We start from the raw sequence: 24,868 nt of genomic DNA on the forward strand, positions 1-24,868 counted from the left end.
ACCGGTAGCGGCCCGCGCCGGGCGCCGGCAGAGAGCGCGCACCCCACGCGTGCCCGCGCCGCCCGTGTATTCATGTTCCGCCCGCGCCAATAAACCGCCCCTCGTCCCGCCCCTCGCGGGGGCGGTGCCGGCGCATGCGCGGAGCGGCGGCAGGAGTAGGCCGCGGCGCCCCCGTCGTTGATCCCCTCGCTGCGGTCGCCGCTGGCTCCCCGGCCGCCACCCCCGACCCCCCTGCTCAGGACACCGGGCGCCTCAGCCGCCCCCCTCCCGCCGCCGCGATGATGATGATGGCGCTGAGCAAGACCTTCGGGCAGAAGCCCGTCAAGTTCCAGCTGGAGGAGGACGGCGAGTTCTATATGATCGGCTCCGAGGTGCGGCCCCGCGCCACAACGGCCCGGGCGGGAACCGGGCCCGGGGGAGGCTGCGGGGGCAGCGGGGCGCCGAGCCAGGCCGGAGGGGGGCTGCGGGGGGGGCTAGGCTCAGGGTGGGGAAGGGGCTGAGGGGAGCACTGCCGTGGGGCCTTCCCGCCCCTGCGGGTCCCCTCTGCCCCCCCCCCCCCCCCCCCCGCTTGCGGGGCGCTGCCCCAGAGCCTCAGTCCCAGAGCACTGGGACCAGTGCTCCCAGTAAGGGCGGCTGTTGCCGACAGGCACGAGTACGTGGTGCATGTGGGGACCGGATCCTCACGGATCACAGCCTGAGGCCTCCATTCCAGGCTCTGCTCCCTGATGTTCTGAGTTTTTGTAGCACGCTTGTTCAGCATTTTTTATTATTTTGCATGCTGCGAGGTAATTAAGCCCACACCTCGGCCTTTGTGCTTAGTAACAGCACCAAAATCAGCCAGCACGGCTCTTCAGCTTTGTACAAACGAGTCTCACCAACAAATGCCAGGCTGCAGCGTTTTAGCACCCCGGTGTACGTGCTGTATTCCCTCCTGCAGAGAGGCTGTTCTGCCTCCCCGAAGAGCAGCCGTGGTGAAGCAAGAAACATCTGTGCTTCAGCACCAGGGAGACGAGCACAGCTGGAAACAGAGAAAAAAAATGCTTTAGCCTCCTCTTTGATGCAAAAAAAAAAAAGGAAGCATTGGATAAGTTAAACTGCCAGCTGTATAAGTTGAGCAGGGACTAAGGCCTCTTGCTCTGTCATGTGAAATGTGAAGTTTGAAAGAACTGTAACTGCAGTCAGCTGGTCTGTGAGATTGCCATACAGGCACATGGAAGGAGAAAAAGGGCTGCCTTTTTTTATCTACTGTTGATTTCTGTCCATGAGCACTGCAGAGCAACAGATATGATTAAAAATTACCTGAAAATAGATGTTAAAATCAAGAGTTTCGCCAGACAAGAAATAAAAATCTTATTGTGTGGCAGTCTGCCAGTGTACTGCCAGTCTAAAAACTGGATTTCAGAGTCTAGAAATAGTTGTGTTGTTCAGCAAGTCCTGCTGTAGCCTTCAGCACAGGTGAGGATCTTGTGCCAGGAAGAACAGAACTGTTTCACAGATGGTTAGTAAATTTGAAAGAGGATTATTGGCAGTGATCACATTTTACGTGTTCAAAGGATTTAAAACAAGATACAAGGCTCTGGGCATTTGCTGTATTTGAGCAATGTCTACACGGCACAGAGGTTCAAAGCAAAAATGGTAACTGTCAGAGAGCTGGGTATCTGCTTCAATGTAATTCCTACTGAACGTTGTTTATTGAAACAGAAACTGAAGTAAAGAAAGGTTAAGTTGTTAAAAAATACATACAAATGAATGGAGCTTTTTCCTATTAAATGGGTTTTTGTCAACAGATGTGAGTTTTCTCGTATCAGACTAGTGAAATAAGCACTGATTAAAAATTTTGTTTTCTGTACTGCTGCAAAAATTGCAGTGCTATATGATGCTAAACCCAGTGCAGACACTCTATCACGAAAAACAGCAACCAGAAAGTTCCTCTTAGGATGTCCCTCTTATGATTACAAAGAGCTGAGTTTGTTTCAGCTTCTGCTAAAAATCTCTTAAAATGAAATACCAGGCCGTACTGGAACACGAGGCCATGTCTCCGCTTTTCTTCTTGTAGGTGGGAAACTACTTGCGTATGTTTCGGGGTTCCCTGTACAAGAGATATCCCTCACTCTGGAGGCGACTAGCCACAGTGGAAGAGAGGAAGAAGATAGTGGCCTCTTCGCATGGTGAGAGGATGAGTAGACATTCCCAGTAACGCTTGTTTGAAATCTGAAATTTTGCCTTGAAAAACTGTCTCTGGCGATTCAGAAGTTTGTGGACCTTCAGGGCTGTGCGAATCACTTCAGATTGCCCCAGTGATGGAGCGCTCTGCAGTGGTGGCACTGGTAGCTCCTGGTTCAGCGTCACCTGATCAAAAATGTTCTAAAATTGAAGCGTCCATCATGGCTTCCTGGGCTTGGCTGCATTCATCACAAAGCAAAAGCCACATCTCAAAACCAGCACCATATTCCAGCAGAGACTTTGATAGACAGCGGGGCGTATTTGTCCCTTCTGTCTGTAAGGAACGTTGCAAGGGTGCCCTGTTGAATATACGTGTGTTTGCTTGACTTTGCTTCTTGCAGGAACTGAACGTTTCTGCCTCCCAGAATTTGCTGTGGTGTGTTGCTGCTGATGTGACTGCCACAGTGAGAATATGGCAGCCTCGGTATTGTTTTTGGTGGGAGACTAATAAGCAGTTAAATTTCTTAGCAATATGACTTGTTGTACACTCTTTAGACTAAAGCGCAATAAAAATAAATGGTTCATTCTGGACTTATGTCTCTTTCCTCCAAGTATCCAGCTGACCCGTTGCTTTCTTTTATTTTTTTCTTGTTTTTCTTTTCTTGACAGAAAACCAGCGGTCTCACAGTCCCAGAAGATGTAAGTCTTATTTGTGTGTTATTCTTAGCTGTGCTAGAGGAAGAATCTCCACTGTGACCTTTGGTGCTGTTACAATATATATTCATGTCTAATCCTCTTCCTCTGATCTCTCCCGGTGGTCGCCCTAACTGTGCGTCCTGGTCCCCTGCTTAACTCCTCTCTCAGAACCTGAGCGGGACTCTCAAATGCAGATGGTCTCTGAAAATTCAGCAAGAGCTGTCCTGAGGTTTCTCCCCCTCTCCCAAGTCTTGTCAGCTTTTCTGCTGAACATTGCCTTTCTATTTCCAACGTTAAGTCCACTGAGGATTTCTTGTTTTCTGGGCTTTTCCTCCCAGGAGACTGTGGAGGAGATTTTACATCATTTTGGCAGACAGAGGTATGCAGCACTAAAGCATGTGATTGCAAAGGGTAGCTCAGGGTAGGAAAGAATTGTTTTTCTCTTCCTCTACTTAAGTAAAAGCACATTAGATTTAAAACTTGTTTAATAATTATGAGGATTTAAGGACTTTTTTTCTGAAATTTTGTTTTTGTAGCGTTCATTTTCATCTTAAGTAAATTTCATAACAGAAATTACCAGAGTCTGTAAATATCTTGCACCCTGGAGGAAGGAGGTTCATCCAGTGGTAGTACCTGAGGGAAGCTCATGTAATTCTAACCCTCCCTGCATCTCGACCGCTAATCCAAATGAGAGATGTATTTAATAGAGTATGAACAGGATAGCTAGACAAGGTAAAAAGATACTGATGCCTTTTGCAAATCTTGGCTCTGTCACTATGCAACCATTCCAAGGTGTTGCACTGCTTTTATCTTTTGAATCGTATTTCTTCTTTAGCCTTTGTGGTGGGGATTGCCGTGTATTAACTAAATTGTTCCACCCCTGCTCCCAAGAAAGTAACTTTTAATCCTGCTGTTTAGATGGAGATCAAAACCCAATTATATTTCTTTAGTGCCAGGCACTGTGGCTGGGCTTCTGGTCACTCCAGCACAAGTGATCTACCCCAGCAGCAGAGCATCCTGGTGTTCGAGGGAGAGTGGAGGCTGCCTTTCTCGAAAGCTAAATATCTACCAGAACACAAATGAAGCCCAGAGGACTTTTGGGGCACACACTCATACCACTTGGTAACCTATTTTAGTCCCTCCTGCAGCGTCAGGGAAGGCTTTTCACTGTGCAGTCTATTAATGCTACACTGGTATGCAGTACCTTTCCATGTTAATGATTGGCATCTTTCCTGGTAACAGATCACGGCTATACAACGTTAGCCACTAGCGTGACGCTCTTAAAGGCCTCTGAAGTGGAAGAGATCTTGGATGGAAACGATGAGAAGTATAAGGCCGTGTCTATCAGCACAGAACCTCCTACCTACCTCAGGTAACCAGCGTTGGTGAGGGCCAAGATCAGAACAGAGCTGCTTGGAAGATGTCAGCTTTGGGCAGGAAGCGCAAGAAACTGCATAAACTCAGGCTGTTGTGCAGGGGGGGTGCTAGCCAGTCTGTGCTAACAGTTGTTTGCAGCGTTGGGCAAATGAAGATCTCCAGAGCGTAAGGATTGGGTTACTGCCCACATACAACAGGAAGAAAAACACGTGTTTGATGATACAGCTTCTTGCAATGACTGCATTCCAGCTGTAACAGATGTTTTGCAGAACACACTCTCTGCACATACTGCCTTCTGGAGAGCTCGCATCTCTCAGCAGTCCTTTCTGTCTGTATAGACAGAAAATGTCAATATGAACCTAGTATTTGTAAGTGCACCTGGATTCCTATCTGATGACTAATTGTGAGCTGGAGAATGGGCTCCCCAGAGGCTCATGTGGAATGTGAGTTCAGTGAAACAATATTGTTGAGGGTTCCAGAATAAAATAGCAGGAACTTATAATAGGACTTAAAGTTTAAAATTGTACCATCCCCGAAGTAGTCAGGGTCTGCAGTTTAACATACAGTCTTGTCCTTCAGAGAACAGAAGGCAAAGAGGAACAACCAGTGGGTGCCAACGCTGCCCAACAGCTCTCATCACCTGGATGCAGTGCCGTGCTCAACAACCATTAACAGAAATCGCATGGGCAGGGATAAGAAGAGGACATTCCCTCTGTGGTGAGACAGTTTCCCGCTTCCAAAAAGTGGAAATGGTTATGAGTTAGTACAATGTGTGATTTGCCTCTAACTGACAAAAGATCTACAGGTCGCTATTTGGAGGTTCTTAGTTAAACTGTATGTCTTGAAGCTCTTCCTTACAGCACCCAGCCATGGCTCAGATAGGAGGCTTTCCATTTGTCAGGAAAATGGTTCATTCTTTTCCTGATGAGTTCCTTCTACTTCCTGCTGATTTGCTGAGCAGTTCTTGTTCGAGGAGCTTGCAGACCCTCTCTGTGAAGGACAGGCTTCCTCTCACTGACATATTCTGGTAACTTTTATGTAGTTTATTCAATGGAAAATGCTGCTGTGGCTCATTAATAGCTTTTATTTTCCATTACAAAAGTTGAGGAAACCAAGATAAAATGTAACTCTGGAAAGCTTCCTTGTTTTATCTGCAGGAATGTATTACAATAGATGCAATAACAGGTGATAAACTGGTATTGGTTGCCACAGCCCTGTACGCTTGCGTTGAGCAGTCTGTCTGGAGGCTGATCAGTCAGTTGGAGTGTGGGGCATGTTTCCAACAAGCACTGCCTTCCCTCTGTGGACCCAGATGTGCCATGTGCTAGTTGCATATACGGTGTTGTTGCTCTTTGTATTAGCTTTGATGACCATGACCCAGCAGTGATCCATGAGAATGCATCCCAGCCGGAGGTTCTGGTTCCGATCAGGCTTGATATGGAAATTGATGGGCAGAAACTCAGAGATGCGTTTACGTGGAACATGAATGGTATGTAGGAGGGAGAGTTTCCTGAGGCTGGAGGGAGATGGTTGTATCCATCACTGATTATGAAAAGAGAACAAGCATGAGTGTCCATGTCTTTCCCCTATATACACAGAGCTTTAAAGCTCTCCCACTTTGGACTGTAGTCAGCTGTCATGTCCCTTAGCGAATGCTCTGCCACTTCCATGAGTTGTGGTCATTCCTGGACATATGTAATCTGAATGGTTTAACGGGCATATTCTCCTGACCCAGTTCATCAGCTCAGTGGTCTGAGACGATGCTGTTAGCTGAGGTACCTTGAACACAAAACAGCTGTGTGGGTGGCTTCTTTATGTATGTGGATTATTAGGCCATAGGCTGTAAGTCCCTGTGTCAGTGTGCACATCCTTACAAGCCTGACACAAAACACCCTTTTAAAAGCAAGGGGCGATGCATTTGGGATTCCCTTTGACAAACTGTAGGATTAATTTGTGTATTCTCTAAGTGGCAGACATTGATTTCTAAGAAAGTGAACAGTGTCTCTTTATTCTTGTTCTGTATCAGAAAAGCTAATGACCCCCGAAATGTTCTCTGAGATTCTTTGTGATGACCTGGATTTGAATCCGCTGACCTTTGTCCCTGCTATTGCCTCTGCCATCCGACAGCAGATCGAGTCGTACCCAACTGACAGTATCCTAGAAGATCAGTCAGACCAACGAGTTATTATTAAGGTAATACAGGAAGGCAGCAGAACCAGAGCTGAACCATTTGGGTTTCTCTGGTTATGTTATGAGGGAATAAGAGTACAAAGGCTTCCCTTGGAGCAAAGAAACTCATAATTTCAATCCTATGTCCAGACTCTGTTTTGTTCTTTGTATTGAGAACAGAGCCAAGATGGCAGATTACTAAACATTCATGTGCCAGCCCCTGAGGTTATAAAGTAGTTCAGTGAAAGCATTGTCCTTTTGGAAGAACTGAACCTTGATGAGCAAAACTGAGTCATCTTCATGCGACTGGAATTAAGAATTCAGTTAAGGAGCTCTGCAGATGCAGTAAACTAGGAGTTATCCGCTTCTCCAGCCGCTGCCTCCTCACTTAAGTTACCTTTGACAAACTGTTGTGAGAATGGAAACAAATGACCTGTTTCTTCCCTTGTCTCCAGCTAAACATCCACGTGGGGAACATCTCCCTTGTAGACCAGTTTGAATGGGACATGTCAGAGAAGGAGAATTCACCAGAGAAGTTTGCCTTGAAGCTGTGCTCAGAGCTTGGCCTGGGTGGGGAGTTTGTCACTACTATTGCGTACAGCATCCGGGGACAGCTGAGTTGGCATCAGAAGACATACGCCTTCAGGTACAGGATTGTCATCTTCCTGGGGTGGGTATGGGTGTGCGTTTGTACTGCGTAGGCATTCACATCAGTGAATCTTGGAACAGCTGACCTGATGCAGAAAGTTCCATTTGAAATTGGTCCTTGTGGCTTGCACCCGTTCTACCCTTAAGATTGCTTGTGCTTCTACTCCAGTATTTTTTCCTTTTGGGTATAATGCATTCCAGGACCAGATATTGATGAACTGTCAGCTTTTGCCACAGAATGAAAGGCTGTTGTAATTAACAGTGACTGAATATTTTGTGTCTCCCTCTTCTAATGAGTGCTAATGATGACCCCCAGACACGCGTCTGTTTTGTTGGCTTTGCCTGACTTGGGCCATACACTGTTCCAAGCTTTGGTGTTTTGAACTGAGACTGATTGAAACTGTAGCTCTCTACCCCGTCTGAGGTTAAAGCTGGTTTGATCATAGGCCCTTCTCACAGCTGGAATGTAGCAGTGTCAGGTTTGATCAGTCAGCTTTATAACTTGTCTCCTAATGATAATTGTTTCCAGTTGTGCTCTGCTGGTGAGTTACTGTACTGATGTTATCCGCAGCATGTTGCTGAGTCGGCAGGCTGTAAATATCCCTCGATGTGCACTGGGAGGTTTTCTGACCTTGGGTCGTGGTGACAGTCAAGAAGGTTTGAGAGTTCAGCAGATGATGCATTTGCAGAGGTGAGGGCATGGTACTGTTGCCACCAGTTTTGTAGAGGTCAGTTCAGGGAAGCAGGATGGCCTGCCTGGGCAGCAAAGGGAAATCTGCCCAGCCCTGTCCTACAGAGCAATGAGTAATTGGTGTGGGGGTAAGCAGAACAGTGAGCATGCGTTCCTGAGAAATGATGGGAACTTGGAAGGTGGTAGATGGGCATCTGATACCTGTAGTACTGCCTCTCCTTCCCTTCTGCGGGGTGCGTTACAACCGTGACAGAAGGGAGCTAGCGCTGTCTGTGTTGTGGCCTGCAGTAGCAGAGTGGAAGTGTCCCTGCTGGTAGATGTAGTCCTTCGAGCCAATGTGAAGTAGACTTCAGTCTGTGCCTTAAGCTGGCTATGGCAGGGAGCGTGTTCATTTCCAGAAGGTTTAGTAGGACTCCTTGTTGCCCGAGCATTCCCAGGAGTGTGAGCTTTCTTCTTCATAGCCTCCTTGAAGTAGAGAGGTAGCCCTGCTCACACCATGCGGACCAGGAAAGCCCTCTTGTTCTACTCACTGTTTACCTTCCCAGTTAATTTACTTTGACAGCTCTTTAGCATACTGCCTCCCAGCCTACAGGGCATTTGTTCCTAATTCTTGTCACTTGGTGCATCAGAGGCAGGTTTTGAAGGTGGACACTAAATGATCTCACTCTTTGCGATGCTCCTCTGCATATTGCAGATATCTGAGTTGAGAAATTTATCTATGTACGTGTTAACTGTTGCAAAGGTTATTTTTGCCTTTGTTTCCCATCAGTCTCTGTAACTCAGAGCAAGTGAAGTTTTAGTCAGTGCTACCCAAGCTGTCTCAGATATGTTAGATTAATGCCAACTTCACACTATTCTCTCTAAAAACATGTATCTGGCCATAGTTACTATAGAGCGCTTCCTTTTAGAGGTAGCTCAAAGAGGTAGATTTCAGGCTGCGTTTAGACTGTTGCAAGAAGGAGAATCAAAAACGAGGAAGGGAGCTCCAACAGAACAAAGTATGTAGACATGAACTGTTCAGGGAGGAAAAAACATCTAATTTAAACCTTGTTTTGTGTCATAGTACAAACATGCCCTCTTCCCTTTTTCCATCAAGCACAGGAGTGCTTTTGAAACCTTACGGTGATTAATGGTATTTGGGTTCTGTGGTTGGTTAGTTCCTGAATTCCCAAACCACAGGAGTGGTGGTTGCTCCAAAGTCATTCCACTGATGTAAGGAAAAGGTCTGCTTTAGATGTATCAAAGGAACCTTAGTATCTCAAGGGACTGGGGGTTTGAGAAGTCACGTGCCTCTTAATCATCTGAGGAAAAGATGAAACTGTCTTCTAGTTGATGAAAGCCAGGGCGCTTCTCTCAGCTGGTCTGCTCTGTGCAAAACAAGGAGAGCCCGAAAGCCCTGGAAGGGGCAGGACTGGAAGCAGACAGGTAGCTGATGTGTAGGGGATTTTCGGGGGGACAGTGTGCTGCAATGTTTCGCAGCTTGGCGTTGAGTGTTTCTAGTGGCAGCACGCAGCACTTCATAGCCAGAGTTTTGCCTTTGAGACCTGAATGATGGCACAGGTTCTCTCGCACACCAAACCCACGTGCCTGAGGAGTTACCTCTTCCACGAGAAGACGTTTCCCTGCCCTGTTGGCATGCCCGTGACACTACTGCCAGAGGCTTGGACCCCAGCAGAGTGTCTTGCTCTCCTGGGAATCCTGCAGCTGCCTGCATTTCAGTCATTCTGCCAGCAGCAGTCACCTTGATCAAAAAATAAGAGGGGAGGGGGAGCTGTCTTACTTTGGAGGTTGAGAGATGAGGGAGGATTTTTTCAGTTTATCTGATTCTGTGCTATAGAAGTGTGGTATCTGAGTTTGCTTGCTGTTAAGTTATGCTTTCCAACCCCCATTTAATTCTAGTGGGTGCTCAGTGTTAAGCGTAGTAAACGAGGCAGCGTTTAGTCTGGAATGCGTAGCAATCTGGGGCTAAGATGAAATTTGTGGTTTTGAGTGTTGCTTAGTGGACGTCGGCAATATTGGAAGTAGATTTGACTGAGGCTTCTTCCCAGGATCAGATACCAATGGCTCTGGATTAATTTTTCATTGTAGCATTACTTTGAAGATGTGTTATTACTAGCTTTGCTGCAGACATTGTCTGTCCCCATGGCAATAAGCATTTGAGTTCCTTCCTGGGGGAAGTCCTGCGCGCTGAAATCCTGTGCGGGGAGGCACGTCGCTGGGGAGGGGGCCAGATGTGTGTGCACACCTGCTGGAGGGCTCCTCTCACACACACACTTCGTGCAGCTCAGGCTGAGCTGCTTTCTAGAATTCAAAGCAAACATTTACATTCTGAGGCTCCTCTGTATTTATGCTAGGCTTCCGGCTCCACTGTCAATATTTGGGAAGCTACTCCTGGTCAGTTCCTGTTGACTTTTACTGGAAAGTGGCTAGTGAAGCAGTAAATATTTTAGTGCATGTGATAATACAGCTGGTCAGGACAGACAGATCTCCTGAGGAGCAGATCTTGTGATCTGGGACAGAGCCTGGTGTTTCATTGCTTCTGCAGGGAGTAGCCACAGCCTCTGGTTGCCACAACAGGTCCTTAAAGATTACCCTTTCCATGGCAATTGGGAGAACAATGCTCCCATTCCACCAGGCTCCCAGAAAGCCACACAGGGAAGAGCTGTCAGAGGTGCGCTAGGCAAACTGCAGCTAGGAAGTCAGAGTTGCAGAACAGCAAAGCTAGATAAAGAGCCCTGTTAACAGTCCCCGCTCAGCTGCTGCTCTGGGAGAAGGGCTCCCAGCACTGATAAATGGTATGAACTTTGCCTGTGCTGACTGAGTTTGAACACTGTCAGCCAGTAACGGCCTTTGCGAGGGAGAACTGCATCAGCCACCGTTGTTTTGACAAACCTCTCTGGTGGTGAAAGGAGACAGCCATAGCTGGTCTCTCGGAAACTTCAGGCTCTGCAAGATTGTAACCATCAGCCCCTTGTGCTTCTGCGAACCAGGCTGTACTAAGCAGGGCTAAGAATGAATGCTTAAGCCTGAAACGCTGCAGATGATGCTCCGTAGTCCTTGTGTCTTGCATCTGGGCTGGTAACCCAGAGCAGTGCTCTGGCACCACTGCTGATGTTGCTTTGTTGCCTTCTGCCCTGCCGTGCAGTGAGAACCCTTTGCCGACTGTGGAAATTGCCATTCGCAACACCGGGGATGCTGACCAGTGGTGCCCTCTTCTGGAAACCCTCACAGATGCCGAGATGGAGAAGAAGATCAGAGACCAGGACAGAAATACAAGGTGCTGCCGCTCGTTCAGACAGTTCTCATTCTGGCCTGTCTCTAAGACAGAAGTTAAAAGCTTTGATGTTTGTCTTTCTCTGCTGAGAGCCAACTGGCAGGGTTTCAAACGTGCACACCACAACAGAAACTCATATCCCTTTAGCTTCAGGATATTAAACTGTTATCACCTTGCTCCAGAAACATTTAAATCTCTACTTTAACCGTGTCCTGTTTGAAGCAAATTTTCCTATTTTTCTTTCCCCTGGGCTCTCTGCTTGTGCAGGGGGATTTGTTTCTATAGGAAGCCATTCAACAAAAATATTGGAGTTTCCTGCACTGTCACGCTAGAGTCCTGCCACAAGGCTTCCTTTTACGTAGGGTAAAGTGCTGTTTGGTGTAGGAATGGGCAAGCTCCTAGCTCCAGCCTCATGCTGACCTGTTTGCTAGCATGGCAGCACTGTTGTGATTCCAGAGGAGCTGTGCCCGCCAGAGACACCCACTGAGCAGTGTTCAACAACCAGCTGAAAGCACTTGCTTTTTTTTTTTTCCATACGTGGTGAAATTGCTCCTGGCAGATATAAATGAACTGCTAGAATGTCTCCAAAAGATACGTTTTGGAACAGTAAATATGCTGGCTCAGCTCTTTCCCAGGATTTTATTTTTACTGATGATTAATTGATTCATAATTATTTTCCTTCTCTGCTATGGCTGGCTGAATAGTTTTCAGTAGCAATTGGTTCAATCCAAGTTAAAGAGGAAAAGTGCCCTAAAAGCTGTTACTGAAAATAGTGTCTTAGCCTCATCAACACGGGCACTCTCAGGTGACCAAGGAAGGTGTGTAGGCAATAAACCTGTCTACAGAGTTCACAAAGCTGTGGCAGCCTCCCCAAAAGTGTTGGTTTCAATTAGACTTCACGTGACTGTGACACAGCACTTATTGCACCTCTTTTTCTCTCTTCTAGGCGCATGAGACGTCTGGCCAATACTGCTCCAGCCTGGTAATCTTACTGTTGTGACACTGGTGCTCTTCCTACAGACTTTATCCCTATTCCTCTCCCCAAATGGATCTAGGATTGGCAGGGGTCTCTGTCCCTGAAGGGGACACACATTCCACTTGCTGAGAGTTCCCAGTCCTGCTGACTTCTGCCCCCTCCCCGTAAATGCCACGTACCAAGAATGCTGCGTTAGCACATGATCTAGCTGAGACCTGTGGCAGCTGTTGGAGCCCTTATATACCTGTGTGTGGACAGTGTAAAGATTCTTTTGTATAGGTGCAACATGCACTATTAGGACAACTTTTTAAATAAAAGGAATGCATACTACTTAGGTTGAGTTCAATAAGTTTGAATGAGTACTGAGCCTCACCATGTTTCATGCTTTTCTGGTACCTGAGCAGGCCTGGGGCTTAATACTAATGCCTTTGGGTGTAACGCTGAACACTCACGTGCATTCAGTTTTCCTGAAGCATGATGGAAACAGTGCTTTACTTCAACAGAAGAAACAGCCCAAAACCTTTTACTGCATGGGAAACAGAATGAGACTTAAAACTAGAAGAAGCAAACGGCTCTAAAGGACTGGCCTGTTACCACGCTTGGTGAGGTGCAGTCTGTAGTGAGGCCTTCAGCTGGCTTACTTGGCAAGGGCAGAACAGTTAAGTCACAAACTTAACATTCATTTCTGTCAGACGTCAACCTGGTGAACCTTTTTTTTTTCCTGTGAAGACTGCATCTGGAAAACAACAAAGGCTCTGAACTGGTACAAAAGTTGAAGCCTGCAGTCACTGAGGCTGCAGCTTCTCTTCAGCAAGTGGCTTTGCTGTGGTCACTGTCAGCAAACACAACTGCCAGTTACAGTGCGCAGAGCACCCAAAGCAAAGTGCCTGGTCTTAAATACCCTTATCGCTGCATTGTCAGGATTTTGCAATCCTAGAAACAACCTGTCGTTCCTTAGGGAATTTAAAAATAAAAAAGTCATTGAAGTGAGATTAAAAAAAAAATCAAGCCTGCCTCAAAAACTAATTAGAATCTACCTTGCTGTTGAAGTACACCAGCTCTTTGATAGAGCTCCTACCATTCACTGCCAGACCTGATGAGTGTTGCAAGCAGGGCAGATTTTGCTGGCAGCCCAACAGTTATGTTCAGGCCTTTATGATAAGGCCAATAGGTTTTATGATCCTTGCTGATCCACCCACACTGCTAGCACAGTCAAAAAACACTTTCTGGCCTTAATTTATCATGTTTAGACTTGAGTAATAGCAGAGCCAGTTCTGCTTCCTGGGTGGGAGGGAACTTTTTCCAGATGTTAGTCTGCAGGAACCACAAACTTGCAATTTAGCAATATTATTATTGCAGTCTTATCCTAGGCTCCTGTGCCAGAGTGGTATTCCAGCCATTATTTTTTATTAGAGAGGTTGAAAGGTTATTTCAGCATGTAAGACAAATCCTGGGACTCCTGGTACGTCTGAGCCTCCCATGTAGAATACATTTTGCCTCATGGACAGAAAAACTCCAGCTCTTTCTGAGAACACTTCAGCCTCTCTTTGTTACAGTAAGGTACTTCTGCAAGCAGACCAAAACAAGCATGAAACTGCCATAGCCTTAAACTAGCATCTGTGGTGCTAGCTCTGAATTGCTGCCATGCTTGTGGTCATCTAATCCTAACGTTCACAGCATGGTACGGACACGAGGACTGCAGCTTCCGTAATGGGTTTAGTCTGATTTTGCATAACAAGGTGTTTTTCCCCAAAGGAGGTGGGAGTGGGGGCTGTGGTTCAATCTTCCTTTGCTACAAGGCTTCTATATCATTCTCCATGGGATGCTGGTTACTCACACTTAGTTTTAGTGGTGGTTTGCAAGCTTGTTAGCTAAGCTGGCAGCAACATTACCAAGTGAGCTACCCTAAGGCAGAGTGTTTGCAGATGTACTCTGAAGGCTTCGAGGTCTGGTACAAGCACACATGTACTGCATTAGTGAGAATGATCCAACCGTTTAGTACAGCTGTCCATGGGAGGGACTAGCTTGTTTAGTTTTCCCCTGAAACTCAGAAGTTTAAGTTTCAGAACTAAAAAATTCAACAAGAGTGGAATTACACTGCATGTGCAGACAGCCTTTATTACTAGTGTATTACTGCTGCTTTCAGTCACAGCCTGGATCAAGTGTCCAGCTCTGTCCCCTGTTCTTTCCCAGGCATCCCCTTCTCCAACTAGATCTTCCCCCCCTGCCCTTCCTGTGCTCTGCAGTCCTGCTGACAGAAGAGGGGAGGGCATCTTCTAGCTAGCCTGAACCTTCCTTTGCCCACCAAAAAAAAAAAAAAAAAAAAAAAAAAGCCCAAGCAAGCAGCCTGGCAGTTTTGAGCAAAGTCTTGATGAGTACTGGTGAATTGCTGCCTCTGCCCCTTGCAGAAAGAGACACACAACTGAAAAATAAAGACTTTAATGTAAAGACTCTTTGGAAACACCAACCAAAAAAAAAAAAAAAAAAAAAAAAAAAGGAAGAGGCTGAGCTGCATTCTACCACGGTAGAGTAGGGAGTACTACTTCATTGAAAGCCCACGAAGAGGTCTCACAACAGTGAGAGCCAAGAGCATTGGTCTTTGTACAGAGGGCACGAGTGACCTGGCACACAGGAAGTAATTACCAGCAAGAGGAGTAACTGGTGTAACACCCCGTTTGATACTTATTCCCCACTGGGTAACCGAGGGGCCATCACACCTTCCAGCCCCTGTTCCTAGAACGCCTCTGAAAGCTTTCATCAGTTCTTACGTGCAAAGCCCTGTGGAACCACTTGGTACAAGAGGACGATGGCTTACCCATACAAACAGTGAAACACTACACATTGGAATGTCAACTGGTGTTATTCCAGTAGGATCTCGGCCACAGCGTAAGTCCAGCTGAAGGAGAGGAATCCAGCCACATGAAGGAGTCCCCTGTGTTACTGTGGATGCTGCTGCTGGTTCTGGTCTTGGTCTCTAGGTTGGTTTTCTGGATGATCCTCAGGGAGAGGGTTATAATTGGGATCCTCTTCAGGTGTGTCAAATACCATCTTCCTGGCAAGGGACAAGACCATCCCACCAAGCAGGCCGGTTACGAAAGTGAGCCGAGGACAAATAAAACCCCCAGCCTTCCTAGGAACATCCTAGCCCTTCACAGGGCTTGGCTGTATGCTACAACCACCCGCCTATTGCACCAGCACTAACTGTTATTTTGCTCAACTCAGCATGTAGCGGTGACAGTACCTGCTTCCTCGATCTCTAGGTCGGCTTTCATCCTCAGCATGAAGCAGCGCATATTTTGCTTTCTTAAACTACAGAAGTACGCGAGAAAAAAATCCTACCTACATCTAGCATTTCCACACGCAGTAAGAATGCTCCAGTTCAACTAGCAAAGCTTAAGGTACCAGCTGTTGCTTTATGGAGCCTGAATACATACGTATATAATGTGCAAAGTGCCAGAGCTTTCTGCAGCAGAGGCACAAACTGTCGAGCTGAGGTGCTATCAGCATGCAATTGCATCCTGTGGTCACCCCACGCTGTCACAGACCACAGTTTGCTATGAAAGTGACCCAGGCTGGGAAGCGACACAGCAAAGCCCAGGAAGAACAGCTTTACTTACAGGAAGCCAGGGGTTAACAACAACTTCTTTCCTCCAGGCTGGTTGGGGAAAACATCTTCCAAGAAATAATAGATGTGACCCACTGCAATCCCTGGGGAGAGACGTCACCAAGGTCGGGCCCAGCTGTGACTCCTTTGTCAGCCGAACCAGAGCTGCTGGGAGCTGAAGTAGGATGAAGCTCCAAGAATCCCTCAGTTGCGTACGCACACCCCAGCTCCCACCAGAGCCACCCGTGCCACAGTGCCAGAGGGCCAGGCTGTTTGCTGTGACCGGCGCAGCAGCAGGCAGGGAGCCTGCCAGCCTGAAGGCAGCAGCAGGCACAGCACAAGCGTCTGGCAAAGCTCACCATTCCCAACTCCTGCCCCTGGGGAATTCAGCAAAATGCGGGTCACAAGCAAGAGCTCAGCCACAAGGCTGGCCACCCAGCGACCTCAGCTAGCTCACTTTAGGAAATGCAGCATCTTAAAAATGAAACCAAGAGACAGTACTGGTGTCCCAGTAGTGTCTATGAGACTCGAGAAAATTCCCAGCACGCACCAGCTCTGACTTACCCAGTAAGTCGATGATAATGGAGTTGCCCAGGAGCAGAGAGAATCCCATCAGGACCCAGGGCAAGAAGGGAGCCTGGAAGTTAAGCAGCCCGAAGAAGTTCATGCGGATATAAGGGTTCCTGCGACTCCACACGTACACCAGCATGATGGTGAAAGCCTGGCCCAGGAAAAACAGGCTGGCAAAGAGTCCAAATAGCTAGGAACTACTGAGTCAAGGAAAAACCTACCCACCCTGTGCACCACCTCCAGGCAGCACAGGGTGCCTTCTGACTAGGAACCCAGAACTACAGGCAGCTGATCACAGTGCGCAGGACATTGCCCGTGCCACCAAACCTTTCCTGGGCTGGCAGAGACTTACCAATCCTCAGCTGCACCGCGCGTTTCCCTCCCTGCCACCTCAGAACAACACACTCTGCAGTGGCATGTGCAGATTGCTCACTCCTTAAGCTACTTTCTACAGCCAAAGACCACGGGGCTACTGTAGTCACCTCTACAAAGTGACCATCAAAAGTGACCTTCAGAGAAGGGCCTTCGCACTTTTACAGCATTGTAAGCTAGTTTTTAACATGTGCCACATGTCCCATCCAGTATTTGCCTCATACAGAAGAATTTCAACAGCAAGATGACTCTTGCCATTCACAGCCCTCTTCTCTATGACACAAAGAGGGAGCTGGAGGCAAAAACAAACAAACAAACAAAAAAAACACCAAAAAAAACCACACACACACACACAAAAATCTCCTGCCCCTGTTGCAGCTGAACCCCAAATCTACCTACGGCCGAGCATGTGGACTCCTGGACACTGCCTAGCAAGACACCCGAGGACAGCCAACAGCCACGAGAGTTCACACAGCGTCATGCAGCACATCATGAGGAGAGCAGTGCTCTGCGCTGCCTGCGTAAGCCACTGGCAAGACATTCAGAAAAGGTTTTGTGCTTTGGAGTGAGATATTTCTCCCCATCCGGACTATTTTGTCCTACAATAAAAGAACTTAAGAAGATGTGTGACAGTATCTCCAGTCACTGACAGGTTGCAAGGACAAAGTGCTGGCCTCACACTGCCCGGTGTGCCGACAGCAGACGGTACGTGGGCACTCCTCTCCTTGTGCTTATGGCTGTGCTCTTCCCTTCAGCTGCAGCTCGGTTTTCTGAGCCAGCCTCACGGCAATCATAGCAGCACTCCAGTGTGCTCCACCCACCACAGCTCAGACACCATCGCCCTGCTGCAGCAGGATGGTTTCTCAGAGCATAACAAGGGGCTGAGCTTCAGGCTGAGCTTCCCGAGCGCACTGCCACACCTCCTCTTCTGGGATCAGGCAGTCCATCCTCTTGCCAGGAGCATCAGCACTTCCACAGATGCCAACACAAGTACAGGCAGCTTCTGTATTTCACTTCCGCTCTAAGCATCCTAGGGGAGGCACAGGAGGAGACAGGGGTGGACAAGACAAGGAGCATAAGCTGTCATACAGCCAGAAGTTGTCCCTCCATCACCTAAGAACCCTGCATGCTCAGCAGAGCCTCCCAGGCCTCAGGGCACGTGCCTGGGGCACAACGAGGCTCTGTGCCCCACAGAACCAAGAAAGTTCACCAGCCAGCCAGCCATCCTGCACAGCAAACACCTACCTGCTACAGACAACAACACAGCCAGGATACAGAGCAGACAAGCTCCACGCTCTCCACAGCATCTCAGAAGACAACAAAGAGCCTCAACCAACTCAAAAGGATACTGTCATGAGAAACCCGCCAAAGAGGAACATGAAGACAAAGTCAGCCGTCCTTCCACGGAAGGAGCCTTCTTCTAGCATGCGGCAGTACCTGTACCTGAGGGCAGGAGAGACGGGAGGGGTTGCAGTATAGGAAATTAACAGCTGGCCACCCTGTGTCCCTGCAGCATGACTTTACAGGGAATAAGCCAGCTGCAAGCTATTTCATCACAGGAAGCTGTCAGCCAGGTGTCCAAGCCCCAGAGCAGAACAGTGGAAACTTCACCTCGTGCCACTGACCCCTGGGAAAGAAAGAGGCGTCTCCTGTGCTCCAGCCAGAGCTCACCCCAGGAATGGGCACTGCTCTCCAGTGTGAGCTGCAGCAGCCCTGCCAGCTTCTTCAGCCTTTTGGAAGGGTCTACCCTGCAGCAAGCCAAGCAGAGAAGGAAGTGCAGGAGATGGCCACAGGCTACAGTTGCCTGGGGAATGGCTTCATTTCAGACCAAAAGAGCCAAGAGTCCACAGACATAGACTGCTGCCAAGACAAGTCAGCCTGAGAAGGAAGATGGACGGGGGGAATCGCGTCTAAGCCAAAAAGAGAGCAGAGCACTTTACTGAGACCAAAGGATACAGAAATATCATGTTGAAAAAGAAACTGAATCCCAGGGGCCCAAAAAAGAGGAAGTTGGTGATCAGCCTCCATATCTGAAAAAGAGAGAGGAGGTGGACAGACAGGTCTCTCCCCATCACATGTACAGCAGCCCACCACCCTATCCACTGGGGACACCTGGTCATGCACCCATCTGCTCAGAACTACCCCAGGACACCAGGCACCTGCACCACCTTCTCATGGGACCTCCCTCCATTGCCCACATCAGAGCATCTTGCCCTTCCAGGTGCGGGGAAGATTTCCCTACTTTCCTGGAACAGTCACAAGTCAGCACCCAGAGGCAATGTAAATCCCTGTTCACCCTAAGAACCTCTCTACAATAAATCCTTCCCCACCTAGCCCAACATCAGTTGGCCAAACATCTCAGCGTCATAGAAAAGGAAGAAACAGGTTTTGAGTAAAGAAAAAAAAAAAACCAAGTGCCAAGATGGTGTGTGGCAGGAAAAGGCTGGAAGAAGCTATCCCCATCCAGGCATCTGTGACAAGAGAGGACACCATGCTGGCACCCCAGCTCCTGCCAGCCAGGGGAGGCTGCAGTAGCGGGCAAGAAGCGGCTTGGGATCGCACTGCACTCCCTGACCGCCCCGGGGAGCGGGAACCCGGGGCCCAGCCTGTCACACCCGCCCCTCGCTGGGAGAAGGCGAGAGCGGCCCCGAAGCCCGGGCAAGGCCTCACCTGGAACTTCCTGAAGATGAGGTCGGGGTTGAAGTAGAGCTGGAAGGGGGTGATGAACTCCAGCTGCTGTGGGAGACAGGCAGAGCCGCTGCCACCCGCTGCCCTCAACCAGCCCCAGCACCCCCGCCCCTCCTAGGGGACCCCCGCCTCCCCCCGCCGGGACCCCTCGCGGCCTCACCACGGCGGCGGTGGTGAGCACGCAGGCGGTGGTGTAGGCCCGCGTCACGGCCGGCATGCCCAGGTACTCCTGCGCGAAGCCCTGGTAGGCCATGGTGCACGGCACCGCGCCCGGCCGCGCCGCGGGCCCTTTAACAGCCCCCCAACGCGCCGCCGCGGGGGACACGCCCCCGCGGCGGCGCTCGGCCAATCCCGACGCGACAAGCGGCTCGAGCTGGCCAATCGGAGTGCGCCTCATGCCCTCTGCCTCCACCCGCCGCCAACCCGGAATGGACCCGCCGCAGCAGGTGACGGGGCAGGAGGGGGGGGAAAAGCCCGTAGGGTGCCGCCCCTGGAGGCGGGGCGAGCCTCCGTAGCCAATGGCAGCGGGCAATCCCAGTGACAGAAGGTTGAGGGAAGGCAGGGAAGCGAAAAAGCGGATCACGTGCCTCCCAGGAGATGGCCAATCAGCGGGAGGGAAGGGTGAAACACGGGGGCTGGCGTGGAGAGCGGAGTGCGCTCGCTGCACGTGGCGCTGTGCGGCCCGCTCCCGGCCCTGCCCGCTCCTGCCCTGCCCGGCCCTGCCCTGCCCGGCCCTGCCCTGCTCGGCCCTGCCCTGCCCTGCCCTGCCCGGCCCTGCCCTGCCCTGCCCTGCCCTGCCCGGCCCTGCCCTGCCCGGCCCTGCCCTGCTCGGCCCTGCCCTGCCCTGCCCTGCCCGGCCCTGCCCTGCCCTGCCCTGCCCTGCCCGGCCCTGCCCGGCCCTGCCCTGCCCTGCCCTGCCCTGCCCGGCCCTGCCCTGCCCTGCCCTGCCCTGCCCGGCCCTGCCCTGCCCTGCCCTGCCCGGCCCTGCCCTGCCCTGCCCGGCCCTGCCCGGCCCTGCCCTGCCCTGCCCTGCCCGGCCCTGCCCTGCCCGGCCCTGCCCTGCCCTGCCCTGCCCTGCCCGGCCCTGCCCTGCCCTGCCCTGCCCGGCCCTGCCCTGCCCTGCCCGGCCCTGCCCGACCCTGCCCTGCCCTGCCCGGCCCGGCCCTGCCCGGCCCTGCCCTGCCCGGCCCGGCCCGGCCCTGCCCTGCCCTGCCCTGCCCGCCCGGCCCTGCCCGGCCCTGCCCTGCCCTGCCCTGCCCGGCCCTGCCCGGCCCTGCCCTGCCCTGCCCTGCCCTGCCCGCCCGGCCCTGCCCGGCCCTGCCCTGCCCTGCCCTGCCCGGCCCTGCCCTGCCCGGCCCTGCCCTGCCCTGCCCTGCCCGGCCCTGCCCTGCCCGGCCCTGCCCGGCCCTGCCCGGCCCTGCCCGACCCTGCCCTGCCCGCCCGGCCCGGCCCTGCCCGGCCCTGCCCTGCCCGGCCCTGCCCGACCCTGCCCTGCCCGCCCGGCCCGGCCCTGCCCGGCCCTGCCCTGCCCGGCCCGGCCCGGCCCTGCCCGGCCCTGCCCTGTCCTACCCTGCCCGGCCCGGCCCTGCCCTGCCCTGCCCGGCCCGGCCCTGCCCGGCCCGCCCGGCGGCGGGAGGCTGGCCATGCCAGGCAGAAGCTGCGTTGAGGCAGTGTGATTGCTGCCCCTTCCTTGGCTGAACCGAGGCTGCAGATGAACAGCAGGAGCCTCTCTGCTGGGAGGAGGTCACCACCCTGGAGCTCAGTGCCACCAGCTCCACGGAGATGAGAATCCAGGTGATCGGTGCCACTTGCTCCCTGCGGAGGACTATGTACAAATCAGACACTGTGAAATCTAAATAAAAGTCATCAGTTTCTCATTTTTCTCCTTTTCCCTTGTTTGCCACCCAGAAATGGAGAACTCTATTTGTCCAGGCTTCTCCTTAAGGCTTTCTTTTCTAAGATTCACGGGGGAAGGGGGAGAAGCCGTGACATGGATTGGGAAGCTCACCATCCCGCACTGGAAGAGGCCAAGCAAATCCCAGTGACGCTCCCAGTTCCCAGGCTGCTTTCTGCCCGTGGTCTCACTCCCTTCAGAGCTCGGCCAAGCTGACTGCACGCACGACAGTAAGCGCAGGGGCAGCTTTAGTCGTTACTACAATTCTTGTCACGTTTTATGGGGTTTGGGAGTTATGTCCTTCCACAGCTTCACACCAGCCGAGCCGCACAGCGCAGTTCGCATTACACCCCTCTGCAGTGATGCCAACGTGCCACATTCTATGACGTCATGGAATCTAACTGAAAGCCCAAAAAAAGCAAACCCGAACTCTTTATCTCAGCTGCAGGAAGGTTTAAGGGCCTGCCAAAAGAGAAACACTGCTGAGGAGTTTCTTTGCTGATTTCCTCCTGCCTTGTCCTGTCGTCCTCCCCTTGCCCGGGCACCCAAAGCCGGTGTGGCACAGGTCTGAGCACGGTGCCACTGCTGCCTGCCGTCTGCTGGGCTCCCTTTCCTTTTGGAAGCCGTTGAATTCATGTCAATGTGCAGCATTGGTTTCAAAACTCAAGATACAAGAAATTCAGAGCTTCCATAAAAATTTGTCTAATGCCCAGACCTCAGTGCATTTTGGAGGAGCTTTGGGAAAGGTCTCAGCCTGGGGGCTCTTGGAGCTGCAGCTTAGTGATAGTAACCTGGTGTACTGCAACCATTTACAACCCACAAACCAACTCCCAAGAAAATATTACTGGAAAAGAAGAACTGGCGTGTGTCGCACACTCGCTGCTGTGGATTCATTTGGCCTTTGACTTAAAAATACATATATTTCCTGAAGAGGAATGGTTTTGCACATAGACAGTGACAGATGGCGCTTGGACCCCCCTGTTACATTTGGTTTTGTTTTCCCCATTTCTGGGGTGATTTTAAGGAACACGCAAGCATTTGCCTGGGTTGCGGGTAAGGTTAACCCCGCAACAGAAACCCAACAGCTTCCTGCCTCAGTTTCTGCAAACCCAAACAGCAAAGAGTTAGAAAACAAAGAGAAAAGCTATTAACTCTCCCCATGAGTTGAACAGCACATAAACCTCAAGAAGGCACATGAGCAAAGATAAATGGGCTGTTGCAGCGTTCATCTCTTGTGTTTGTTGTAAATTATTGTGTGTAATTCATGTTTCCTGTCCATAAATTCCAGAGGAACTTGAAGACATGGAATCCATTCTAATTTAGTAAAGACAAAAACAATTCCTTCTGAGCCCATCTGGAACTTGTTTTTATCGTAATTGTTTTGGGCTCAGTAACGAGTTCAAGATCTAACTGCCCTCACTAATTGTTTCAAGAATAAGCAGATGCTTCGTTTAAAGGCGGCAGCTCCCATTTTGCCCAGCACAGCACTCTCTGGGGTCGCAGGATGAAAGGAGCCGTGCGCCATGTCAGCACAGGCCTTAACGAGCCTTGGCACCCTCGTCAGGGGTGCTGACCCCCGTCAGCAGCTGATGGGGCAGGAAACCAACCCCCAGCCACGCACCAGCCAGCCGGTGACATGTGTCCTCTCCTCTTTAACACCATTGTAATTTCGGATGACATTTTGTGATATGCCCTACTGTGACAAGTCATACCTGGCCTGATGACACACAGGCACCTCCTAAAGCTGGGCTAGAGGGCAAACACTGGAGAGAATTAATTCCCTGGCCACTTACCCCCAAGCCCCTTGGCTGCAGTAAAGCTCCATCCCTCTGCAGTAGAGCCCCAATTCTTTTCTTAATTTGAAATCAGAGATACCCACTCACTGCCTGCTCTGAGACTCCCCCACCAGGATGTGAGGCTGTGCAAGCTCTGCACAAGGTCTCACCCACCCTGGTGCCCCTCAGGACACGCCACGCCTGAGATCCCTGTCAGCCCCGCTGTACAAGAGGTCACTGCATGGCTGATGTGCTGGCGCTAGAAACACATTCAGAAAGAGCAGCACTGAGCTCCGCCCTGGGTGAGCCAGAGGAACCTTACTGGAAGGTTATTTCAGCTCTCAGACACAGTCCTCAGTGGCACGGACAACAGGTGCCAAGAGCTCCAGATCCACCACAGAGTGATCGCCAAGAGTTTTTGTTCCAGTTTTAGAAACAAGGCTCCATGAAGCCGCTGTGCATAGATAGGCTGCGTAATCACAACTATTCGAGGCACTGGAAATGTTTAATGGCCATATACAAATTCTTTCTCCTTCATTGAAGGATTTCCTCTCCCAAATCAGGTAACTCTACAGTGTGACGGCTAAAGTCAGGAGAAATCATACAGAATTGGATGGGGTTTTTTATTTGTTCGTTAGAAAGAAACTAAAGTTAGCACTTAGAGCTCAGCCCTCCAGGGACATGTGGTTTGCACAGGGTTTGTTCTAAACCAAAGTTTAAGTTATTTTTATTTCCTGTGTTTTTTACATAGCTTTGCATCTGGCACATCATGAGAAAGAAGATCTCACCTAAATCTCCTTGAGCAGAGCCTCATCACATATCCAAATAAAGCACTTCTTCCAAAACAGCTCCTGACCATGAGTTGAAGACATCAAGCAGGAAAATGTCTGTCTCTTTTGTTTTTTTCCAGTGCTTTATCATTCTTGTTAAATTCTTCTGCCTTGTGATCTGTCCTCTACACCACAGGTCGCCTCCCACAGCTGTCAGTGGGGAATCTCCTTCAAGGGCCTTTATTTTGTAACATCCATTTCCTAAGCACTGTGGCCAAATCAGCGATGCTTGTTTCTTACAAAGAGAGGTCTATGTTCAGCTGCACGACAGCAGCACAAACAAACGCGCGTGCTGTCGGCTGTTGAAGGCCCCTACAAGGAGTCAGACGTGTTTGTACTTTGGTTTTCACCAGAGGCAGGGCTGTGTCCTGCCCAGGGGCCTCTCCATAAGCCAGGGGACAGCACTAACAAAAAGCTCTATCTGAAGTCAGCGTTAAATAGGAAATCAGGATGAGTCTGACACTCCAGCACTGCTGCACGTATCTTCCTCTCCGCTGATGGGAACATGCAGCCACATTCACTGCCATTTGGCAGTCTAAGTGCTCTTCTCCTGCACGCAGGAACAGATTTTGTTCCACCAAACAGTTTGTTCTCTCTGGCCTTCAGGTCACCCAGTTTCAACTAACTGCGTGCATCAGTGTCTGACACAAAGAAGGAAGGAAAGGGAATAGTTCAGCCACAGCATGACCTACAGCTCACAATGGACTGAGAGAAGGGTATTTCAATTATTTTTAGGATTTTGGGCTTTCTCAGTTTTCCCAGAGAAGCACTATTGCTTATCAGGAGGACAGAACATAGAGTCATTCTTCTGACATCCCCAAATCCTAGCTGGCAAGGAAAAGCAGCTAGATCCCTTGGCTGTATCAGCCCTCGTGTCCTCAGAGGACTCAGCTCCCATGTATCTCCGCTGGGCTGGAAAGCATCCCAGTGACTCTGTGTGCTTGCAGAAGCTCTGTCAGCATTGGGGCTCTGTCAGCATTGGGTCTCTGCCCTGAGAAACCTCTGCAATGAAGCCCATTTCCTGAAGATCTTATACAGTGTCTTGAACTTACATAAATTGTGGGTTTTTTTCTAAGGAACATTAATGAACAGAATAATGGTGTCACAGCAGGGCACTCCTTTCCTACAAAGAAAATCCGTT

General features: G+C 50.3%; 2 protein-coding genes across 3 annotated transcripts; one reads left to right on the forward strand and one right to left on the reverse strand.

Annotated features, from left to right (window-relative positions):
• Nucleotides 1–153: 153 nt before the first annotated feature.
• SMARCB1 (SWI/SNF related BAF chromatin remodeling complex subunit B1) lies at nt 154–12,324 on the forward strand. The gene is made up of 10 exons (XM_086761650.1): nt 154–371; nt 2,057–2,168; nt 2,833–2,862; nt 4,102–4,231; nt 4,816–4,953; nt 5,598–5,725; nt 6,263–6,429; nt 6,861–7,051; nt 10,890–11,021; nt 11,965–12,324. The coding sequence occupies exons 1-10, from the start codon at nt 279–281 to the stop codon at nt 12,002–12,004; spliced, it is 1,161 nt and encodes a 386-aa protein (XP_086617776.1). The 5' UTR covers nt 154–278; the 3' UTR covers nt 12,005–12,324.
• Nucleotides 12,325–14,417: 2,093 nt separating this feature from the next.
• On the reverse strand, nt 14,418–19,541 carry DERL3 (derlin 3). 2 transcript variants are annotated; one of them, XM_086761759.1, is made up of 7 exons: nt 19,389–19,539; nt 19,211–19,276; nt 18,497–18,570; nt 17,890–17,983; nt 16,163–16,358; nt 15,612–15,702; nt 14,418–15,046 (listed from the first exon to the last, which is right to left on the reverse strand). In XM_086761759.1, exons 1-7 carry the CDS (start codon nt 19,479–19,481, stop codon nt 14,932–14,934), a joined length of 729 nt encoding a protein of 242 aa, XP_086617885.1. In that variant the 5' UTR covers nt 19,482–19,539; the 3' UTR covers nt 14,418–14,931. The 2 variants fall into 2 exon arrangements, with proteins under 2 accessions (XP_086617885.1, XP_086617887.1); XM_086761761.1 differs by having other exon boundaries at nt 14,836–15,046; nt 15,612–15,773; nt 19,389–19,541.
• Between the last annotated feature and the right edge of the window lie 5,327 nt (nt 19,542–24,868).

Source organism: Chlamydotis macqueenii, chromosome 17 (genome assembly GCF_036417535.1).
Source record: "Chlamydotis macqueenii isolate bChlMac1 chromosome 17, bChlMac1.mat, whole genome shotgun sequence".
Taxonomy (NCBI): domain Eukaryota; kingdom Metazoa; phylum Chordata; class Aves; order Otidiformes; family Otididae; genus Chlamydotis; species Chlamydotis macqueenii.